Raw genomic sequence first — 23,141 nt, 5'->3', positions numbered from 1 at the left:
AGGAAACCACTGTTGAAAGCAAATCATTAAAAAAAGGCAAGACTGGAATTTGGCAAAATGCATATTGACAAGCCACAAAGCTTCTGGAAGGAAGTCCTTTGAAAAGATGAGACAAAATCGCAAAAATAAAGCATAGATACTATGTAACGAGGAGACTTGGTTATGTTTTGGGGCTGCTTTGCTGCATCTGCCACAGGGAGCAATGAAATCTCAAGACTATCAAGGCATTATGGAGAGAAATGTGCTGCCCAATGTCAGAAAGCTTGGTCTCAGTCGCAGGTCATGGGTCCTCCAACAGGATAATGACCCAAACAACACCGCTAAACACATGCAAGAATGGCTAAGAGCAAAGCATTGGACTATTCTGAAGTGGACTCTAGGAGCCCCGATCTAAATCCTATTGAACATCGGCGGACGACGCTGAAACATGCAGCCTGGAGAAGGTACCCTTCAAACCTGAGACAGCTGGATTAGTTTGCTCACAAGGAGCGGGCCTAAATACCGGCAGACAGGTGCAGACGTCTGATTGAGAGTTACAGAAATCGCTTGATTGAAGTGATTGCCTCAAAAGGTTGTGCAACAAAATATTAAGCTAAGGGGACCATCATTTTTGTCCAGGCTAGTTTAATTAGTTTGTTTTATAAATTATTCTGTTGAACCACAATTCAAAAGCAATGTCTGATTTTCATTAGTTGATTTTCCGTACAGTTTTATTTATTACTTTTGTCAGTTTTAAGTTATTTCAGTAACCATTGTGGGTTTTTTCCTTTCTTTAATGGAAGGGTACCAACAATTTTGTCAACGTGTGTATATTATATTACAGCCATGTCCATAATAGCTGTTACAACGGACCGTATCAGATGGTGCAACTTGTCTAGTGATACTGGAGCTATGCCTTTGAGTATAAAATGTTTTTCTACTGCCTGGATTATATTATATTTCCCAAATATGCTTCCCTGTTTAAGATTTTGGCCTGTACTAATATAAACCAAAATGGTACAAAAACATTTAGCCAAATAGGATGAATCAGAGACTACAGTGGACTTCTGGGGCTATTTCTGTTATATTCATGACAGCAGCGGTGTCCCAACCTCTCTCTACCTACCCCCACACTTCTACACTAATTGACAGGCTGCGGTGTATACCTTTAAGGACCGCAACTTATCAATTAACGCCCCCCCTTCTTTGAACATGGAGGACTCATATAGTAGAGGCACAAGTTTTTGGTGTCATTTTGGACCTGGCTTTCCCAAGCTCACATTAGGCGGTTGAATTAGAAATAAAGACTCCATTTTTTAATTGATTTGCAGTCCCCTGGCCTGAACTGAACGCATCATAGTAATTTAGGATTGGAACAACCAATCAGAGCTCAGCTTTCACTTTCACAGGGCTCTGAAAAAAATGAAAGCTGTGCTCTGATTGGCTGCTATGGACAACTAAGACAGATTTACTATTAGGCAGGCTACTTTTTCGTGGGCCACGATGTATAACATGAAATGCCAGTCTTCTGCAACAAAAGCCGACCAGTTATGGTAGTGCATTAGGAAAGGAATGGCTTCTAGATGGGAAAAAGTATATTTTTTCCTTTATGAAATACTGGGGTGGAGGACTCAAATATTCATTACAGTTTGGAAGAGCCTAGAACAGTTTCTAAGTAAACTATACATGACTGCTACTTGCGTGACCCTCCTTAAACAAGTTCCCATGGAAGTATAAGACACAGTCACTTGTTCGCTCATTGCCACGGATGTGATGAGTTTGGCGGATGTATGTTACCTTGCTAACAGCTTCAGGTCAGCACTGATCACCAGACGGAGAAGAGACAGCGCTGCGTCCCGTACATTTTCTCCTTGTGTTTCTGTCTGGAGTCTGTACATAAAACTATGTCCTGCCTGAAGACTTCTTTCCACCAGGCCAGCACTGCTACATCCAACTAGTTCAGCTTATTAGAGAAGAGAAACATACGGCACAAGAAACCAAGACTCCGTACCGCTGCTGGACTGCTGCAATGTTCATCAACCTGTGACTACTCCCATTATGTCTATCTGGGCATGATGGCAGCTGTAGAGCCATATGATGGCGATCACTGGACTACTGTCACATCCAAACCTATAGAGATATTTTTTTTGTCCAATACAGTATGTAAGGTTACATGTCACACAGCAGATCTTCAGTTATGTCTGTAACGTCCAAAACAAAAAGTCTTTAAAAAAAAAAAAAAAAACTTGCTCATTGTAGCTATTATTTATACTGCACCTTGTGCCAATTATTATTATTTTTTGTCTAATAAACTTTGGCTGTGATGAATTTCTAAATCATACTGTAATCAGCCGACACAGGCGGCCATATACTTTACTGACCACTATTCCTCCTGACTCCCTTCCACCATAGACTTGCGCACTGGGCTTGGCTGAGCATGCATGTGTCCTGAATGGGAAGAGTAGAGTAATTCACTCCCAAACCGGTCCTGTGAGGGACAACGTATCCGGCATGTTGAAATCCAACTTCCTGATCCTTCTTTCAACCAATATCTTCCATGGGGAAACAGCCGGCACACCTCCATATATACAATAGACGCGTGGCTGACCCACATTGAAATCAGGTTTGGACAACATTAAGCCAACTTTAGAGAAAATAAAAAAAAATGGAAAGGGAAAAAAAAAAAAATCTCAGCAACCATTGCTCACAATGTATTATCCGTTTTACATTTTGGCACCAAAAAGGGATCATAAAATTAAAGCAACATGGAAAGTGATATTCCAGATTCACTCTATTAAGATTCGTGTAATTCTAATGAATCACAGGCCGCATTTGTTAGGACAGCTAACAGTGCCATTCCCGTATTCTGCACCTGATCTCAGTCCCTGCCCTCTGCGCAGTAAACTAGTGGATTAAGGCCTTGGAGTCAGATGCCAGCACTCCATCACTGCCGCTGTCTTGCCTTCCTGGCTCCAGGGCCACAACTAACATGGGAAGGCAAAATTCATCACAAGGGTGAGCAGTGATCAGTGCAGCCAAGCCTGACCTGACAGATGACTCCTTCAGTGAGCTCTGAATTTACCGCGGGTGCCAGAGTCTCTGTGGCTTTACGCCACTTTTAACTTGGCTTTGCCCAAAGAGATGACAACGAATTACAAAATTCTCATTCATAAAGAGTTATCATTGTAAAGGATGAAATTAAACTAATTCTATATAAAAAGTAATAAAAAGTATATAAAAAGATTATTAACTAGAGATCCTCTCCGGGATTTACTAAAGAAAGCTATACTAATCGTGGGGTGCAGAGCTAGCAATCACAGCTGGGCCCTTGGGCCTGAGGGGACCCAAAAGCCCCGCTGACATGTAAGATGACAAGTAATATAAATGGCACATAACTGGTCTCAGGACTTTTAAAGAGGTTCTCCAGGTTTTTATCATTGATGACCTACCCTCTGGATAGGTTATCAATATCAGATCGGCGGGGGTTCGACAACATCACCGATCAGCTGTATGAAGGGAAGGCGTGCACAAGTGCACATGTGCTGTCTCTCTTCCTGCTGCTATGTCTATGGCGAGCAGGAAGAGAGGAGAGCGACTGCACGCACTGTGCACGCCTTCCCTCCATACAGCTGACTGGCGGGGATGCCGGGTGTCGGACCCTTGCCAATCTGATACTGATGACCTATCCTGAATTAAGAACCCCTTTCATGTATGTCTCGCATGTTAATACATCACACATAAAAGTCTCTTTACATGAGCCGATACACAAGGCAATGACTGGGAACAAACCGTTCATTTCACTGCATTCACATGCAGCAATCATCTCCTCAGAATAGTGATGAATGATCACTATTACGATCATTCATCCCCATACAGATTCATAATTTGCTGGAAGCAGATCCCCGTTTACATAGGATAATAAGCTGCACAAAAACAATGATTTTAAAGGGAACCTGTCATCAACGTTATGCTGACCTCACTGAGGGCAGCATAAATTAGTGACAGAAATGCTGATCTCAGCGGTGTGTCACTTATGAGCTAAAAGAAAGAGGTTGCCGAGAACCAGCATCATAATCATTGCAGCCCAGGCCTCGAGAAGAGTCAAATCTACCTGAGAAGAGTCCTGGTTATTCCTAATCTCCGGCTCTCTCGCCCATCTGCTGATGATTGGCAGTTCTCTCCTAGACAGAAAGGGAGAAAACTCGGTAGAAGACGGTCAGTCATCAGCAGGAGATCAGGAATTCATGAATAACCAGGACTCTTCTCAGGCGGCCGGGACTCTTTTCCAGGCCCAGTCTGCAATGATTGTGATGTCGGTTCCCGGCAACCACTTACTTTTAACTTATAAATGACAGACCGCTGAAATCAACTCACCTGTCTCTACCTTATAGTGCTGTTAGTATGGGCAACATAAAGTTAATGACAGGTTCCCTTTAAGTGGTGCATGAAAGATGTGATCATTCATTGGGTGATCGATTTGGCCTTGACGCGCTTATTATTTGTGTACACAGCCATAGGGCACAGGGGCAAGGGCACAGCCATAGCTGGTTCCATCCCTTTTGGATGGGTGTCGAGGACCTATACAGAACTCACCTCTCAACAGGAACTACATTTTTACCACAGAAGGAAGGGAGGATTGGGCCCAAAGGTAATGTGAAGGCTGTGGAGGAAGAAAAACGCAACGCCCTTCTGTTCTGGGTAGCATGACAACAAAAAGGGGGCCCAATTTGATCTATGGTAGGACAACCCCTTTATACATTTACTTTAACCAATTCACAAAAATAAAGTTTTAGTTTGCCTAAAAACATGAAATATAAATAAAATAAATTCGCACAAATCAGCAGAGCTGTTCTGGACAGTATGCAGCCAGTGATGTGCACTGTAAAGTGCACAGTATGCAGCCAGTGATGTGCACAGTATGCAGCCAGTGATGTGCACAGTATGCAGCCAGTGATGTGCGCTGTAAAGTGCGCAGTATGCAGCCAGTGATGTGCGCTGTAAAGTGCGCAGTATGAAGCCAGTGATGTGCGCTGTAAAGTGCACAGTATGCTGCCAGTGATGTGCACAGTATGCAGCCAGTGATGTGCGCTGTAAAGTGCGCAGTATGAAGCCAGTGATGTGCGCTGTAAAGTGCACAGTATGCAGCCAGTGATGTGCACTGTAAAGTGCACAGTATGAAGCCAGTGATGTGCGCTGTAAAGTGCACAGTATGCAGCCAGTGATGTGCGCTGTAAAGTGCGCAGTATGAAGCCAGTGATGTGCGCTGTAAAGTGCACAGTATGCAGCCAGTGATGTGCACTGTAAAGTGCACAGTATGCAACCAGTGATGTGCACTGTAAAGTGCACAGTATGCAGCCAGTGATGTGCACTGTAAAGTGCACAGTATGCAGCCAGTGATGTGCACAGTATGCAGCCAGTGATGTGCGCTGTAAAGTGCGCAGTATGAAGCCAGTGATGTGCGCTGTAAAGTGCACAGTATGCAGCCAGTGATGTGCACTGTAAAGTGCACAGTATGAAGCCAGTGATGTGCACTGTAAAGTGCACAGTATGCAGCCAGTGATGTGCGCTGTAAAGTGCACAGTATGCAGCCAGTGATGTGCACTGTAAAGTGCACAGTATGCAGCCAGTGATGTGCGCTGTAAAGTGCACAGTATGCAGCCAGTGATGTGCGCTGTAAAGTGCACAGTATGCAGCCAGTGATGTGCGCTGTAAAGTGCACAGTATGCAACCAGTGATGTGCACTGTAAAGTGCACAGTATGCAGCCAGTGATGTGCGCTGTAAAGTGCACAGTATGCAGCCAGTGATGTGCACTGTAAAGTGCACAGTATGCAACCAGTGATGTGCACTGTAAAGTGCACAGTATGCAGCCAGTGATGTGCACTGTAAAGTGCACAGTATGCAGCCAGTGATGTGCACTGTAAAGTGCACAGTATGCAGCCAGTGATGTGCACAGTATGCAGCCAGTGATGTGCACAGTATGCAGCCAGTGATGTGCGCTGTAAAGTGCGCAGTATGAAGCCAGTGATGTGCACTGTAAAGTGCACAGTCTGCAGCCAGTGATGTGCACTGTAAAACAGATAAAGCCCACCGTGTACCGGTCATTTACCATAATGGTGCAGGATCTCAAAGCAAAAGGAATCAAGGTAACAGTTCAAATGAGGCTTAAGCTGTTGACAGGTCCTGTCCATTTTTATAATGAAATGTCTATGACTGGCGACAGATAGTCCCTTGACATCTGCCATTGTGGATAACCGGGGTCGGACAGGTTGGATTTTTACCTGTCCAATTCAATTTTTATCTGATATAAGTGGCACCAATGAGGTTTGTCAGCTTACAGTCATTATACTGGAGCCGTCCATGGAGATCGGCAGCAAGAACTGGGCAACATTATGGTCTCGTTCAGGGTCTTCCAATCTTATCACCATTGGAAAACCCTAAAAAGGTGTCTGTTCCTCAAACTTCTATTTACATGGATAACTAAAGGAAACCTGGTCTAAGGGCATCTTTGGGAAGGTTGAAATCAGTTTGCCACCCCTACTGTAAAAATGATAGTTTTGGATGATGCGGACTTCTGGGAAATTATTTATATTTTAGACAAGCAACAAGCTGCAACGATGGGAAGGCCTCTTTCACGTCCCCGATGATAAGCCATGACAAGATGGTCAGTGGTTTATCTGTGAAGATGTCCATGAAGCATCCGTGTTTGTTCCATGTGTCATCTGTATTTCAAGGACATGTCTAGGCTGAAAATTAATTTCTAAAGCATGTTCTAGCAACGATCTGTGCAAACCACGGACCAAACATAGCATCTGTGTTGGGTCCGTGGATACATGTGCTGTACATGGAGACCATGAAGATTTACGAATGAGTGAAAGAGGCTTAACTCTGAATGTACATAAAATGTATGCAAACCTTGTAGACACAATGCACACAGTAGTACCGCTATAAGGCTACCTTTACACTTGCGGTAGCCATTTCCGGTAGGCTGTTCTGGCGGGGGAACAGCCTGCCTGCTCCGTGCTATCGCAAGTCCACCGTGCTGGTGGAAGTCTGCTCAGGCCCCATTCACTATAATGGGGGTGGGCTGCGGTTTTTGTCTGTCCGCCTCTCGGCTTGTTTGCCGTGTTGCGGCCGGACGTCTGGCCCGCCCCCATTATAGTGAATAGGGCCAGAGTGGACTTCCGCCAGCACGGTGGACTTGCGGTAGCACGGATTCGGCAGGATGTTCCCATGCTGGAACAGCCTGCCGCAAGTGTGAAAGTAGCCCAACTTAGGGCTCATATGGAGTTGCAAAGACTGCCGAATGGACCTGCAATTTGGACATCCTGTGTGCTGCTATCTGGTGCCTGTAGGAGAGCCATTCATACGGCACTTGGGAGAAAAGAACCCCTGTGGGTCTTCATATAAAAGTTCAGGCGTGTAGTATATGAGCCCACAGATTGCCAGTTGTAGCTGAGCCACATATCGCGGAGCACTAGTAAGCGCTGTTTAACATAAGGGGTTATCCCTTGCGTCATCTTCATACGAAAAGTCCTGAAAGGCTGTTTCTAGCATACATTTATGATCATTTATTGCTTCCCTTGTTGCTGTTGCTTCTCTATGCTGCTGGAGAAGGGCTTTGGGCCGAATGAGTCTTCTTCTCCCTCTGGAAGCCGACACTAAAGTTCCTTATGACTTTCCCTGCAGAAAATGTTTTCTTCGGTATCCTTCCATACTACTGCACAGACTCCGCTCCTTAGCTTTCTTGTTTTTAAGCAGAGACCTGGCTGTGGGGAGAGTGACTGAGCATGTGTGACCACCAGCGCTCCGCTCAGTAGATGGATGTGCATACATTGTGTGTACTTTACTAGCATGTAACCAGCAAACATTAGTAATTTTTAATGATCTATACAATGAACATATGTTCTAATGGGACAGCCCCTTTAATTCTGTATGCAAATGATGTTATACAGATATTTAAATATTGCTATATCAATTATCTTGTCAGAAGTGAGATACTGAGGACTCATTTAAAAGGAATGGGTCACCTATATTTTTTTTGTTCACTAAAACCAGACAGTGAAACATATTTTTTGATTGTAGATTTGTTTTTAAAATATTATGTATGGGCAGCCATCATTGACGGGAAATGACTGACTTCTATGGGATACTTTTCCAGGCATGATTTGTGAGCCATGCAGAGTTCATTGTGCAGGGAGGGGGAGGAGAAAAGCTGTGAACATCACCTGGATACGCTATACTGGATACCCATCATTGTAATCTTGCTTGCAATGATAGTGAGATGAACGCTGAGAAGAGAGCTCCATAGATCAGAAAGTGCCCGGGTATTATTAGGAACAATGGCCAGTGTGATTAGGATTTGTTTTTCAAAGATAGATAGCAACATGGAAACTTAAAAATGGCAACAAAAATGTAATAAAAATATGTTTAACATAAATACTATGGTCATTTTTTGCTGACACATCCTCTTTAAAGGGTATCTTTGTGTGCGGGGATGTCTAGTAAGCTTCAATCAGGAATCTCCAGTGGAAGTGAAAGGGGCCACACTACTGGCAGGAGGTTTTAAAGGTGCTCACACCATCTAAAGGCCCGGAGCGAATATCGTACAGATTCTCGTGCGTGAAAATGAACGAGAATCGTGTGATGTAATAAGTATGAACGATTCAAAGATTAGCGACAAATTGAGCAATTCTCGTCCATCGTGATCTTTCAGCAGGCTAAAAAATTATCGCTCCCCGTTAACAGATCTGTTCGTATAATATGGAGTCATCTACTCGCTAACGATCTCATACACGCCTTTTGACCAAGCATCTGTCCCCCATCGTTACATGTAATAACAAGGAGTGATTTAAAAGTGAACGAGTAACGACCACAGGTACAAACGATTATCTGTGTGTATAAGAAGCCAAATTTGCGTCATTAATGAGTCGCTACATCTTCCATCGTTTATCGTGATCTGTACGACATCTGCTGGTGTAATAGTAGCTTAAGCATAGTAAGGGTGGGTTCACACTAGCGTTAGTGATTCCGTTACAGCTTTCAGTTATAACATGGTTATAACGGAATCCATAAGACGGAAGGACGGATCCATTCTTCTGCCCATAGACTTGTATTATGACGGAATGCAAAACGGAAGCCTTTAAAAGGCATTCCGTTTGCTCTCCGTCCTAATAGAAGTCTATGGGAATCAAAACGGATCCGTCTTGGTCCCATTATGCAAGACCGAAGACAAAGTCCTGTCGACAGGACTTTGTTTTCCGTCTTGCATAACAGGGCCCAGACAGATCCGTTATGCTGTCCCATAGACTTGTATTAGGACGGAGAGCAAACAGAATGCCTTTTTAAGGCTTCAGTTTTGCATTCTGTCTGGGCGTTCCGTTATAACCATGTTATAACCGAAAGCCATAGCGGAATCCCAAACGCTAGTGTGAACCCACAGCACAGTCAATACAGACCTTGACCCACGCAGCTTGTCAAACACTGCCGTGACATTAGATGGCAGAAATATCAGCTGCAGTACTGAAGGAGACAAGATTTAACACACACAAAGCAAAAGCAAACATACGACTAAAACAGAGCGCGAACATAGCTGAATAAGTGACTGAAGCTACGCGTATACGTTGTGTCAGTCTAACCGCATACAGAAAATTACAGAATTTTACGCTGGGGATTCCAGACATAGCTGGGTGTATTGTTAGATTGGATGCTCTTACTGGCAAAGCGATACACGTAAAATGTGTGTTGAGGTTGGGGGCTGCAGTCCTACAGTGGTACGGGTAATACCTTTATTGTGCAAGAACTGATTGTTAGTACTATAGTTTTGTAATAACGAGGGGAGATCTAATTACTATGTACAAATATATCAGGGGTCAGTACAGAGATCTCTCCCATCATCTATTTATCCCCAGAACTGTGACTGTGACGAGGGGACATCCTCTGCGTCTGGAGGAAAGAAGGTTTGTACACAAACATAGAAGAGGATTCTTTACGGTAAGAGCAGTGAGACTATGGAACTCTCTGCCTGAGGAGGTGGTGATGGTGAGTACAATAAAGGAATTCAAGAGGGGCCTGGATGTATTTCTGGAGTGTAATAATATTACAGGCTATAGCTACTAGAGAGGGGTCGTTGATCCAGGGAGTTATTCTGACTGTCTGATTGGAATCGGGAAGGAATTTTTTTCCCCCTTAAGTGGGGAAAATTGGCTTCTACCTCACAGTTATATATTTTTTTGCCTTCCTCTGGATCAACTTGTAGGATAACAGGCCGAACTGGATGGACAAATGTCTTTTTTCGGCCTTATGTACTATGTTACTATGACTCTGTACTTGTTCGTGAGCATTGCCATTTACCTAGCACAGGCTACTTTCACATCTGCCTTTTTGCTTGATCAGTCATGAATCAGCAAAGACGTTTCCGTCATGATAGCCAAGACGGATCAGTCTCTAAAACATTTTTTTTTTGTGTCAGGGAAAACGGATCTGTCTCCATTGACTTACATTGTGAATCATAATGGATCCGCCTTGCTCCGCATCTCAGGACGCACTCAAAAACACTGCTTTTGTATCCGGTATGAGAATGCAAAGAAATGGAAGGGAATGCATTCTGGTGCACTCCGTTCCCTTCAGTTCAGTTTTGTCCCTATTGACAATGAAAGGGGACAAAACTGAAGCGTTTTCCTCCCATTTTGCGATCCTATGACGAAAGTGAAAGCGCAGATGTGAAAGTAGCCACAGTCGTCCTTTGGCCCATTCAGAGTGACAGCGTCATGTTTCTCTATGGGGCTGTCCATTGCATTACACTGTATATACTACCTCCCTTGGGTAGCTGACTGTTAGCCCTGCTCATACTGCATCCTATTTCCATTCATATTTTTTGTGGGAAGTATTTTTATAAAGTAATTCCGTAATAAAACAATATTTTATAGGAAATGAAACTCAGTTCAGTTTTTTCTTTTGTCATGTGGTTACATTCAAGGCCTCTACATTGGAGAAACAGGACAGAGACTCAATGCAAGGATGAGGTCCCACCGCCACACAATTAAAGAGAAGAAGCTGCACTTTCCTGTGGCTAAGCATTTCTGTAGCCCAGGACACAATGTAGAACACATGAAAGTTCTCATATTAAAAAGGTAACTTCAAATCCCAAAAAGCTAGAAGAATTTGGGAATACAAATTTATAACACTGCTTGACACTTTGAATACTGGACTGAATTTGTCCCCGGGATTTATGACACACTACAAGATCTAAAGAGTCTTCTATAGACATAGTCGGGGCACCAGGTCTCTGAGATAACATCAATTTAGAGACCATAAAACTTTCACACCCCTTATCTGTAGGATAATTAAGGACTCATTCTCAAGATCTCTAATATGTTGTTCAGTTTTTTTTGTCCATTCATTCCCCCAGGTCTCTGTTCTTATTGTATATATATATTGCTGTTTCTTCATATTTTCTTGTAGTACGCCTGATGAAGAGACCGGTGATGTCTCGAAAGCTCGCTACGTAACATCATTACTTCTATTTTTGTAAGCCATTAAAAGGTATCAAACCTGCAATACTCTTATTTTGTTTCTCTTAATGAGAGCACTGAACTAGTTTTCTACCAGACTTTTTCCTTTTTCTTTCAACCAAAGGACTAGGTGTAATTATATTAACTGGCTTTAAAAATGTAGACTATTTTTCATAGGAGATCCCTTTTAGGGCTCATGCACACGACTGTATATATTTTGCGGTCCGCAAACCACCAGATCTGGATGAATGGAGAACCCCAGGTGCATCTACTATATACCTCAAGCTGTAGCAAGAAATAGGAGCCCGCAGTCTGGTGTGGACTTCACCATGACACTAGTCCGTGACAAGGTCCCTATAGCTTTTATAACTCCGGGGCAAATGCCAAGTGCAGGTTAATGGAACAATAAAAACTGCAATAACCCACAATTCATCAGAGAACATCTTCTGCCGCTCTGGTCCCAAACACGAGTCTTTCTTACAAAAAGACTTCACGTGCTCCCCCCTTAAATCAAGAACCCCTTAACACAACTGGCTGGGGGTATATAAGGAATGGCAGAGATTTACACACTTCTGCCCTAGCGTCATCATAATCAATCAGTAAGAACAATCGAGAGCGGCAGCCACCCTGTCAAGCGCGGTTCTGACCTCTGGGGGACAAGTATAATCAGGACCTCAGCTGGCAGCTAAGAGGTGGTCACAGCCAGAAACGCTCTACTGCATTCTCTTTCCTGGGATGTTGAGCAGGAAAAAGATGCGACCTCCCCCCTGAAACTCGCATTGTATTACAGCAATGGATTAGACTATGGAGATAAATACTCGTGCTCATCATGGAGGACTAGGAAAACTTTACCTGGAGAAAAGGAGAAGGCTATGCAGCTCAATGCGAGCAAAGGGACATGCAGATCAGAGATCTGTCATCTCTTCAGGGATTTCCAACAAGTTTTACATGCAGTTTAACATAAATTTAGGCAACATTTCTGCAATCGATTAAAATGAAGGACTGACAAAGATAAGTTTTAATTAACCCCTTAACGACTTTCAAAAGTGCTATTTCTTAAAGGGATTTGCCGACATTTTTATACTGATGACCTATCCGCTGGGACCGGTGGGGGTCTGAGACCCGAGACCCGAACTGATCAGCAGTTTGAAAAGGTAGCGATGCTCTTGGGAGTTCCATGGCCTTTTCGTAGTTTACCAAGTACAGCGCCGTACATAGTATACAGTGCTTGGCATCGTGCTCCGCCCCAGTCACTTCTATGGGGCTGAGCTGCTCATAGGCCAGATGAACGTGTCATCATTGGCCTAGGAAAAGCGGAAAGAAGGTCGCGGCACTCACGGGAGAGCTGTGGTCTTCTCAAACAGCTGATCGGCGGGGGTCCTGGGTGTCAGACCCTCACCAGCAAATAGGTCGTCGGTTAAAGAGTCTCGGAAAACCCCTTTAAAGGCTTTAAGTAGAAGTAACAAGTATGGAATGTTTAAAACTATTCGCTGAAAGCTCATCGGGTATCCTTTGCATGGTTTTTCGTTCATCCAGTTATAGGCACGCCTCATGCTCTGTATATGGATCATGTCCAAGGAAGAAGGCTCTATTGCTCTTTGCAGACATTTTTTACATTGCATCAATGCATCTTGAAATGGGAAATGAAGCAACATTGCAATAGGCTGTAATTACAAATTGTCTGTCGTTTTGTTTCTACAGCTCCCATACAGGCCTTTGTGTCTCCATGGTAACTTGGCGTAGTCTGATCCTGCAGACACTTGTTCTTGCTAACTTATTAAGCATAAAAGGGGTTGTCCGGGTTCAGAGGACTATTTATCCCCAGGACTGTGACTGTGACGAGGGGACATCCTCTGCGTCTGGAGGAAAGAAGGTTTGTACACAAACATAGAAGAGGATTCTTTACGGTAAGAGCAGTGAGACTATGGAGCTCTCTGCCTGAGGAGGTGGTGATGGGGAGTACAATAAAGGAATTCAAGAGGGGCCTGGATGTATTTCTGGAGTGTAATAATATTACAGGCTATAGCTACTAGAGGGGGGTCGTTGGTCCAGGGAGTTATTCTGATTGCCTGATTGGAGTCGGGAAGGAATTTTTTTCCCCTTAAGTGGGGAAATTGGCTTCTACTACACAGTTTTTTTTTGCCTTCCTCTGGATCAACTTGCAGGATAACAGGCCGAACTGGATGGACAAATGTCTTTTCTCGGCCTTATGTACTATGTTACTATGTATCCGAAATGTGTAAGCATCTTTTTTGGGCTGCTACACTATGTATACCGTTCAGTAGTGATTTTAACTATGGGGTAAGCATCCTACTGTTATTTCAGGTTTTGGGTTTTTGTCTGTTACCATGCATTATCTGCAAAGGAGCTATAGAAATAAAATAAAGTTTCTAACGAAGACATAATGCAAAGTTGCTCCATTTCTCATTTTAGATGCATTTACACAATAAAAAAAAATTGTCTCAGAATTTAGACATCCTTAAGTGCATGCCACCATTTATTTTTTAACTTCTGCAGAAATGTCCTATCCTTGTCTGCAAAATGGACAAGAATAGGACATGTTCTATTTTTTATTTTTTTTTGCAGAGCCGCGGAACGGACACATGGATGCGGACAGCACACGGTGTGCTGTCAGCATCTTTTGCGGCACAATTGAAATGAATGAATTTGATACACAAAAAAATGCAGATCGGATGCAGACAAACTACGATCGTGTGCATGAAGCCTTAAAACCAAGAGAACCCCCTTTTTGCAGCTAAGACTATTTGTTTGTGGTGAACATCTGCCATATATGCCAAATGTGTCTATAACGGTAAAAACCTATGCCAAAACAGGGTCTTTTCAGTTTATGTTTTCGGTGCACATATATATATTTTTTACTGTATCTGAAGTATCAATTAAAACAGTGATGCCCAACCATTTTTCGGGCCGCACTAGACATGGTATAAATTTTGCGGGCCAGAATCTGCGTTGGAGGCTGCGTTTGGAGCTTCTGTTGCAGATTCTGTTGAAAGACCAGACAAAAAAGCCTTGTATTCAGCACTTGTGTGTCCGGTAAAAAGACAGGACCCCGAACGGAAACTGAACGGATCCCATCATAGTCCGTGGAGTCTTTTCAGCTTCTTCCCTGTGGGGTGACAGGAGGAGGGGGGAGCAGGGTCACTAATGAGGTGACAGGAGGAGGGGGGAGCAGGGTCACTAGTGGGGTGACAGGAGGAGGGGGAAGCAGGGTCACTAGTGGGGTGACAGGAGGAGGGGGAAGCAGGGTCACTAGTGGGGTGACAGGAGGAGGGGGGAGCAGGGTCACTAGTGGGGTGACAGGAGGAGGGGAGAGCAGGGTCACTAGTGGGGTGACAGGAGGAGGGGGGAGCAGGGTCACTAGTGGGGTGACAGGAGGAGGGGGGAGCAGGGTCACTAGTGGGGTGACAGGAGGAGGGGGGAGCAGGGTCACTAGTGGGGTGACAGGAGGAGGGGGGAGCAGGGTCACTAGTGGGGTGACAGGAGGAGGGGGGAGCAGGGTCACTAGTGGGGTGACAGGAGGAGGGGGGAGCAGGGTCACTAGTGGGGTGACAGGAGGAGGGGGGAGCAGGGTCACTAGTGGGGTGACAGGAGGGGGAAGCAGGGTCACTAGTGAGGTGACAGGAGGAGGGGGGAGCAGGGTCACTAGTGGGGTGACAGGAGGAGGGGGGAGCAGGGTCACTAGTGGGGTGACAGGAGGAGGGGGGAGCAGGGTCACTAGTGGGGTGACAGGAGGAGGGGGGAGCAGGGTCACTAGTGGGGTGACAGGAGGAGGGGGGAGCAGGGTCACTAGTGGGGTGACAGGAGGAGGGGGGAGCAGGGTCACTAGTGGGGTGACAGGAGGGGGAAGCAGGGTCACTAGTGAGGTGACAGGAGGAGGGGGGAGCAGGGTCACTAGTGAGGTGACAGGAGGAGGGGGGAGCAGGGTCACTAGTGGGGTGACAGGAGGAGGGGGAAGCAGGGTCACTAGTGGGGTGACAGGAGGAGGGGGGAGCAGGGTCACTAGTGGGGTGACAGGAGGAGGGGGGAGCAGGGTCACTAGTGGGGTGACAGGAGGAGGGGGGAGCAGGGTCACTAGTGGGGTGACAGGAGGGGGAAGCAGGGTCACTAGTGAGGTGACAGGAGGAGGGGGGAGCAGGGTCACTAGTGAGGTGACAGGAGGAGGGGGGAGCAGGGTCACTAGTGGGGTGACAGGAGGAGGGGGAAGCAGGGTCACTAGTGAGGTGACAGGAGGAGGGGGGAGCAGGGTCACTAGTGGGGTGACAGGAGGAGGGGGGAGCAGGGTCACTAGTGAGGTGACAGGAGGAGGGGGGAGCAGGGTCACTAGTGGGGTGACAGGAGGAGGGGGGAGCAGGGTCACTAGTGGGGTGACAGGAGGGGGAAGCAGGGTCACTAGTGAGGTGACAGGAGGAGGGGGGAGCAGGGTCACTAGTGAGGTGACAGGAGGAGGGGGGAGCAGGGTCACTAGTGAGGTGACAGGAGGAGGGGGGAGCAGGGTCACTAGTGGGGTGACAGGAGGAGGGGGAAGCAGGGTCACTAGTGAGGTGACAGGAGGAGAGAGGAGCAGGGTCACTAGTGGGGTGACAGGAGGAGGGGGAAGCAGGGTCACTAGTGAGGTGACAGGAGGAGGGGGGAGCAGGGTCACTAGTGGGGTGACAGGAGGAGAGAGGAGCAGGGTCACTAGTGGGGTGACAGGAGGAGAGAGGAGCAGGGTCACTAGTGGGGTGACAGGAGGAGGTGGGAACAGGGTCACTAGTGGGGTGACAGGAGGAGGGGGAAGCAGGGTCACTAGTGAGGTGACAGGAGGAGGGGGGAGCAGGGTCACTAGTGGGGTGACAGGAGGAGGGGGGAGCAGGGTCACTAGTGAGGTGACAGGAGGAGGGGGGAGCAGGGTCACTAGTGGGGTGACAGGAGGAGGGGGGAGCAGGGTCACTAGTGGGGTGACAGGAGGGGGAAGCAGGGTCACTAGTGAGGTGACAGGAGGAGGGGGGAGCAGGGTCACTAGTGAGGTGACAGGAGGAGGGGCGAGCAGGGTCACTAGTGGGGTGACAGGAGGAGGGGGAAGCAGGGTCACTAGTGAGGTGACAGGAGGAGGGGGGAGCAGGGTCACTAGTGGGGTGACAGGAGGAGGGGGGAGCAGGGTCACTAGTGAGGTGACAGGAGGAGGGGGGAGCAGGGTCACTAGTGAGGTGACAGGAGGAGGGGGGAGCAGGGTCACTAGTGGGGTGACAGGAGGAGGGGGAAGCAGGGTCACTAGTAGGGTGACAGGAGGAGGGGGAGCAGGGTCACTAGTAGGGTGATAGTAGGAAGGAGGAGCAGGGTCACTAGTGGGGTGACAGGAGGTGGGGGGAGCAGGGTCACCAGTAGGGTGATAGTATGAAGGCGGAGCAGGGTCACTAGTGGGGTGACAGGAGGAGAGAGGAGCAGGGTCACTAGTGGGGTGACAGGAGGAGGTGGGAACAGGGTCACTAGTGGGGTGACAGGAGGAGAGAGGAGCAGGGTCACTAGTGGGGTGACAGGAGGAGAGAGGAGCAGGGTCACTAGTGGGGTGACAGGAGGAGAGAGGAGCAGGGTCACTAGTGGGGTGACAGGAGGAGGTGGGAACAGGGTCACTAGTGGGGTGACAGGAGGAGGGAGGAGCAGGGTCACTAGTGGGGTGACAGGAGGAGAGAGGAGCAGGGTCACTAGTGGGGTGACAGGAGGAGAGAGGAGCAGGGTCACTAGTGAGGTGACAGGAGGAGGGGGAGCAGGGTCACTAGTGGGGTGACAGGAGGAGGGGGGAGCAGGGTCACTAGTGAGGTGACAGGAGGAGGGGGGAGCAGGGTCACTAGTGAGGTGACAGGAGGAGGGGGGAGCAGGGTCACTAGTGGGGTGACAGGAGGAGGGGGGAGCAGGGTCACTAGTGGGGTGACAGGAGAAGGGGGAGCAGGGTCATTATTGGGGTGACAGGAGGAGGGGGAGCAGGGTCACTAGTAGGGTGACAGGAGGAGAGAGGAGCAGGGTCACTAGTGGGGTGACAGGAGGAGGGGGGAGCAGGGTCACTAGTAGGGTGACAGGAGGAGGGGGAAGCAGGGTCACTAGTGAGGTGACAGGAGGAGGGGGAAGCAGGGTCACTAGTGAGGTGACAGGAGGAGGGGGGAGCAGGGTCACTAGTAGGGTGACAGGAGGAGGGGGAGCAGGGTCACTAGTAGGGTGACAGGAGGAGGGGGAAGCAGGGTCACTAGTGAGGTGACAGGAGGAGGGGGAAGCAGGGTCACTAGTGAGGTGACAGGAGGAGGGGGGAGCAGGGTCACTAGTAGGGTGATAGTAGGAAGGAGGAGCAGGGTCACTAGTAGGAAGGAGGAATAGGGTCACTAGTGAGGTGACAGGAGGTGGGGGGGAGCAGGGTCACCAGTAGGGTGATAGTAGGAAGGGGGAGCAGGGTCACTAGTGGGGTGACAGGAGGAGAGAGGAGCAGGGTCACTAGTGGGGTGACAGGAGGAGGGGGGAGCAGGGTCACTAGTGAGGTGACAGGAGGAGGGGGAGCAGGGTCACTAGTGGGGTGACAGGAGGAGGGGGGAGCAGGGTCACTAGTGGGGTGACAGGAGGAGGGGGGAGCAGGGTCACTAGTGGGGTGACAGGATGAGGGGGGAGCAGGGTCACTAGTGGGGTGACAGGAGGAGAGAGGAGCAGGGTCACTAGTGGGGTGACAGGAGGAGGGGGGAGCAGGGTCACTAGTGTGGTGATAGTAGGAGGGGGGAGCAGGGTCACTAGTAGGGTGATAGTAGGAGGGGGGAGCAGGGTCACCGGGGACTAGTCCAAGCTCCTTACCTCTCCAGCGGCCCTGTCATGTTGCCCAAGGTCCTCGGGCAGCATGCTCCGCTCTCCTTACTACAGCCACCACCGGAGCCGCCCCTCCTCCTTCCAGCTCCCGCCAGCTTCCCCTGCCTGACCCGACTTGTAGTGCTCTGGCGTGCTCATACCAACCAATAAAAAAGCTTCTTGCTGTAAGGAGCCTTGTTATTGGTTATTTCCGGCACAGGCAGCATCGCTGCGCTACCTGTGCCGTTCACAGCGCTGATTAATGTGGGGGAAAAAAGTCTAAGGCGTATTGGTACGCCTTAGACTTTTCCAGGGAGTCGCACGGGCCTCATGACAGTTTTGCGGGCCGTAGGTTGGGCATCACTGAATTAAAACATTTTTTACTAATATATACATGGCATAATAATTTGCTATTCTATCAATACTGGATTGGAGGGGGTCTGACAGGAGAAGAATTCACCTATCCCTTTAGGTAAAGATGGCCCAGTATCAGGCCCTTCCATTCTCCGGGTCCACCATAAGATATTGATGGCACATCCGGTCACTCATACTGTTCACCACTCGTCTGACTGATGTCAAGCCTCCACTACACTTTTAGACCGGGGCCAATGTTGACAGTATTACCAATGCCTGACATATTCCATACCTGGGAGGAAACGTGATGTCCAGTTCATACAATCTGTCTTTAAAGACTGATAACTCCTTGTCAAATTCTAAAAGCTGTAAGACAAAAAAAAAAGGTGGCACAGACAGTCAGTACATGGAAATAACGATATCAAAAAACATCCAACAAGAGGCCCTCACTCCAGCAGAAATTAGTATGCAAGGAAAAAGCGCTTGAAGAAGTTTCTCTATAGACGTTCATTACACAACTCCCATCTCTTAAAGGAACCCTCCAGATAAACCATCCTGATGCACTGAGTTATGCCTAGTCCAGGGCCTGAGAAGACGTTGCATGACACAATCAAAAACATACCAAAAACACATGCATACCCAACATTCAGGCTGTGCGCTAGGCATAACAAATGGGTGGAATTTTACTAATCAAAATGCAGAATTCTGGCTCCATTTGCACCCAAAACTGCTGTAGTAAGAAACCCACGGAGTACTGTTCATCGCCCTGCGCTACTTCCTACTCCTACCAGGGAGTCATCAGAGCTATGGCTCCTCCTCGGGCTCAGTGCTCACCCGGCATTCATTAATCATGTCCCATCTCACAGCTGTGCGGATACCATTGTAGGGGTGGGTAAGATGTTCTGCAGGAAATTACATTTTGTCCTTTTTTTGCCCCTTGCCTCCTCATAAATCATTTCTGAGACGTGCAATTAGCAGCTATTTGTACACATTAATTATCAAAGCAGCGACCAAACGTCCCCCCTGCATTGGTGATTGCATACGTAGGCAGGGTCTGGACCTCAATTTTTAAGAAGTTTTCCTGGGAGCTGAGGAAATGGGCATATATAGCCCTGCACTGAACATCGGTTCCCGATCAGTTTATTCTTCGTAGTGTAGACATTCAGAATGATTGCTCCTATAAATCAGGTTACAGCTCAGTTTATTTTTCTATGATGGTTCTACTTCAGGTTTGGGCAACCTGACATTTTCTCATTTTCAATAAAATCACAGGTAGAACTATAGTCTGCGGTATAGAGCATTAGTATGGTGAACTTACCATAATGGGATCAATTGGTTATATCTATCTTTTTCACAGAGGTTTACTATAGCGAATTCTGCCATTTTGCAAGTAGAATTAAAGGGGTTGTATGGTTTGGACAAGCCCTCAATACATATTAACCACCCCCTACTCATCAGCTCTTAACCACTTTTTCTATGATAAAAAAGCCAGAGAAACGTGACTTTCCACCCAGATTTGCATGAAAAGTGCAGCATGCAACACAAAAAAGTGCACTAAAAAGTGGTCCATAAGAGAAGGGCCCCCCGTCAACCAATCTCCATCCCTCTGAGCCAGCAAGGCCCTGCAAGGGTCAGGGACAAGTGACCCACCTCTAGAGGTTTCAACCACGAGTCTCAGTCGAGGTTTGGCTCCCCACCCCACCCTCTGAAGATGAACGCCAAGGGGTTTGCAGAAGGTTGAAGGACCTGATGATCACCCCCCCACCCCCCTAGACCCCAGGGAATAGCCCTGAAGAGGGGGAAAAAATCCAGTGGGGAGGGGGGTATGGGCCCAGTGTGGGGCTACCCTCTATTAAATCTATAGAGGGCACATTGAGTGTCTAATCCAGAAAATTCCAATATTTTGTGCCCTATTTTATCCCAAACAACTAATGGCTGCATTCACTGGTATTAATAAAAGCAACTTTCTAACTCAGGATTGGGGGGGGTCTCTCCAATGAGACATAAATGATATTTCCATCAGAAGTCCCTGTACAGAGGAGATGACTGCAGCATGTAAATGTAGCTCTCACCTCCTCTGACAAGCAGGCAATTGTGGAGCATCTTACTCTTACAACTTGTATGTTGTGACACTCCTGTGTTATTCCTACTTAGAAATGTATAGATAAGTTGTCAGTCGGGTGCTGGTCGACACTCTCCAATCAGTGCTGTCAATGTTAGACTATGAATGGACCCACCCCTAGAAGGAATAACAAAGGAATGGCACAAAAAAGTTCTAAGAAATTATGTCCCAGAATTATTTCACGGGGAATAGCAATATTTACTAAAACAGACATGCTCCTCTTTAAAGGCTATGGCCCTTTCTCTGTACAGGGTTAAGATTTTCTATCATCCACTGCATCCCGTCAGGGAGAACACCTGACGGCTCATGTGAAGCTTATCTCTGATCTCCTGAGAGCTCATAAACACTCACTAAAGCTCGATTCTTATCTTATTGATAAGAATGTGGCTTTAATAAGTGTTTACGAGCTGCTAGTAACTTAGAGATAAGAGTTATTAGATGGCAACGCAAAGTTAAAGTGAACCGCTAGGCTAAAACTTAATCCTCTGACAAAAACTGGATAAAATTTTTATTAAAGACCGATTTAATATTTTTTTTTTTTAGCCAAAACTATTAAAAAGCAATCATAAAAAAAAATCCCCCCCCCCCCCCAAGGTATTCATAGCCTTTAAATCCATATATCTCTAGATAAAATCTGAAGTGGATCCCACCAGAGTAAATTAGGATGTAAAAAGTGCTCAGAAGTATGTAAATGTGGCTTTAATTTGGTGGCTATTAGCATGAATGAAAGCAATCAGGTCCTTAACCACCAGAAAGTACATGCTGTGTAATTTCTCTTCCCGTGCCACGTGCGATACCTTTAATGGATAAAGTAAGACGCCTCAGTCAATAGAAAACAATTTAGGCCGTTTTATCTGGAAGTAGAAAGATACCCTGCAAAAGGTCACTGTCCGCAGGGACATGGCCATGAGCTGCCTGGACTGAAATCACTGTAGTATGAACCCTTTATAACAGGGCAACTTAATTCAGTCATTGGAGTAGAACAACAGCAATTACTCATCAAGACCCGCCGACCAAACTCAGAGCATTGTTAGATCAAGAGGTGATATTAGCAGCATTTGTCAAATCCATCGCCAGCACACACCGGGGAATTCACAGCTGTGCAAGGGAAATGAAGTTTAGGATCCAAGACAAGGAGAAGAAAACAAAACTAAGGGGCATTCACGTGTGATTTCTAGGGATTATTAAATAAGCATCTCGTAATTCTGCAAGCACGTGGGACTAACGACCGGAAATACACCGAACATACAACGCTCCAACTGTACAAATCCAGAGAACAAAGTCACTAAAATGTTTTCTTCGCCTTCATTTAGATTTTAGATGCATTTTAGTACTGCCATTGCTCTGAATATTGGACCTTCACCATCTCTGCAAGAATTAGCAATAAGGCCTCCTTCATATTTCCGTTATTCACAGACAGCACACGTATCCATTTAATTCAATGTGTCCGTTCACACATCAGCATTATTTACTGCAGGGGTCAGTGAAAAAAAAATCACAGAGACATGCACTACTTTGGTCCATGATGCGGACCAAACATGCCCATTGAAGTCTATGGGTCGTGAAAAATCACTGACAACACGGATAGCGTCCGTATTGTGTCAGTTTTTCGCTGACCACCAATAGGAGATGCTCTGGAAATTGATTTTCAGCTGAGCAGCATCCGTGAAATACGGATGACACATGGAGGGTCGCTTCTACATCGCACAGGCAGTCCACGGTACTGCGCCTGCGTGAGATTTCCCATAGCGGAGGGGGGGGGGGGGGGGGGGGGGGGCGGCGGCAAAGAGTTCGGGTGTGGGCACTTATGCTGGAAGAGGCGTGCTTGGGCTCTAAAGGAAGGATAATAACGCCCCTCCGGGCACCTTGGACACTCATTTGCATAACATCAAAAGTGGATTTTATCGCTAATGAAACCATGAAACAAAAAATTAAGACTACAGCAAGAAACAAGGTATTTTATAGTACATGGCAGTAGTAACGCCTCAATATGCTCAAACCAGGTGACAGATTCCCTTTAAGCCTCATGCACACGAACGTTTTTTTTCACGGTCCGCAAAAACAGGGTCCGTAGGTCCGTGATCCGTGACCGTTTTTTCGTCCGTGGGTCTTCCTTGATTTTTGGCGGATCCACGGACATGAAAAAAAAGTCATTTTGGTGTCCGCCTGGCCATGCGGAGCCAAACGGATCCGTCCTGAATTACAATGCAAGTCAATGGGGACGGATCCGTTTGACGTTGACACAATATGGTGCCATTTCAAACGGATCCGTCCCCATTGACTTTCAATGTAAAGTCCGGAGTCCCTTTTATACCATCAGATCGGAGTTTTCTCCAATCCGATGGTATATTTTAAC

At 46.9% G+C, this 23,141-nt stretch overlaps 1 protein-coding gene across 1 annotated transcript in view; it reads right to left on the bottom strand.

Annotated features, from left to right (window-relative positions):
• INPP5A (inositol polyphosphate-5-phosphatase A) overlaps nt 1–23,141 on the bottom strand; it is a 439,951-nt gene that overhangs the window by 29,821 nt on the left and 386,989 nt on the right. Inside the window, exon 12 of the mRNA XM_040439018.1 lies at nt 18,956–19,029. Coding sequence (XP_040294952.1) covers nt 18,956–19,029 — 74 coding nt within the window. The remainder of the gene's footprint in view (nt 1–18,955; nt 19,030–23,141) is intronic.

Source organism: Bufo bufo, chromosome 6, assembly GCF_905171765.1.
Source record: "Bufo bufo chromosome 6, aBufBuf1.1, whole genome shotgun sequence".
Taxonomy (NCBI): domain Eukaryota; kingdom Metazoa; phylum Chordata; class Amphibia; order Anura; family Bufonidae; genus Bufo; species Bufo bufo.
Note: the sequence above shows the minus strand (reverse complement) of the source record. Positions and strands in the feature narration are given on the sequence as shown.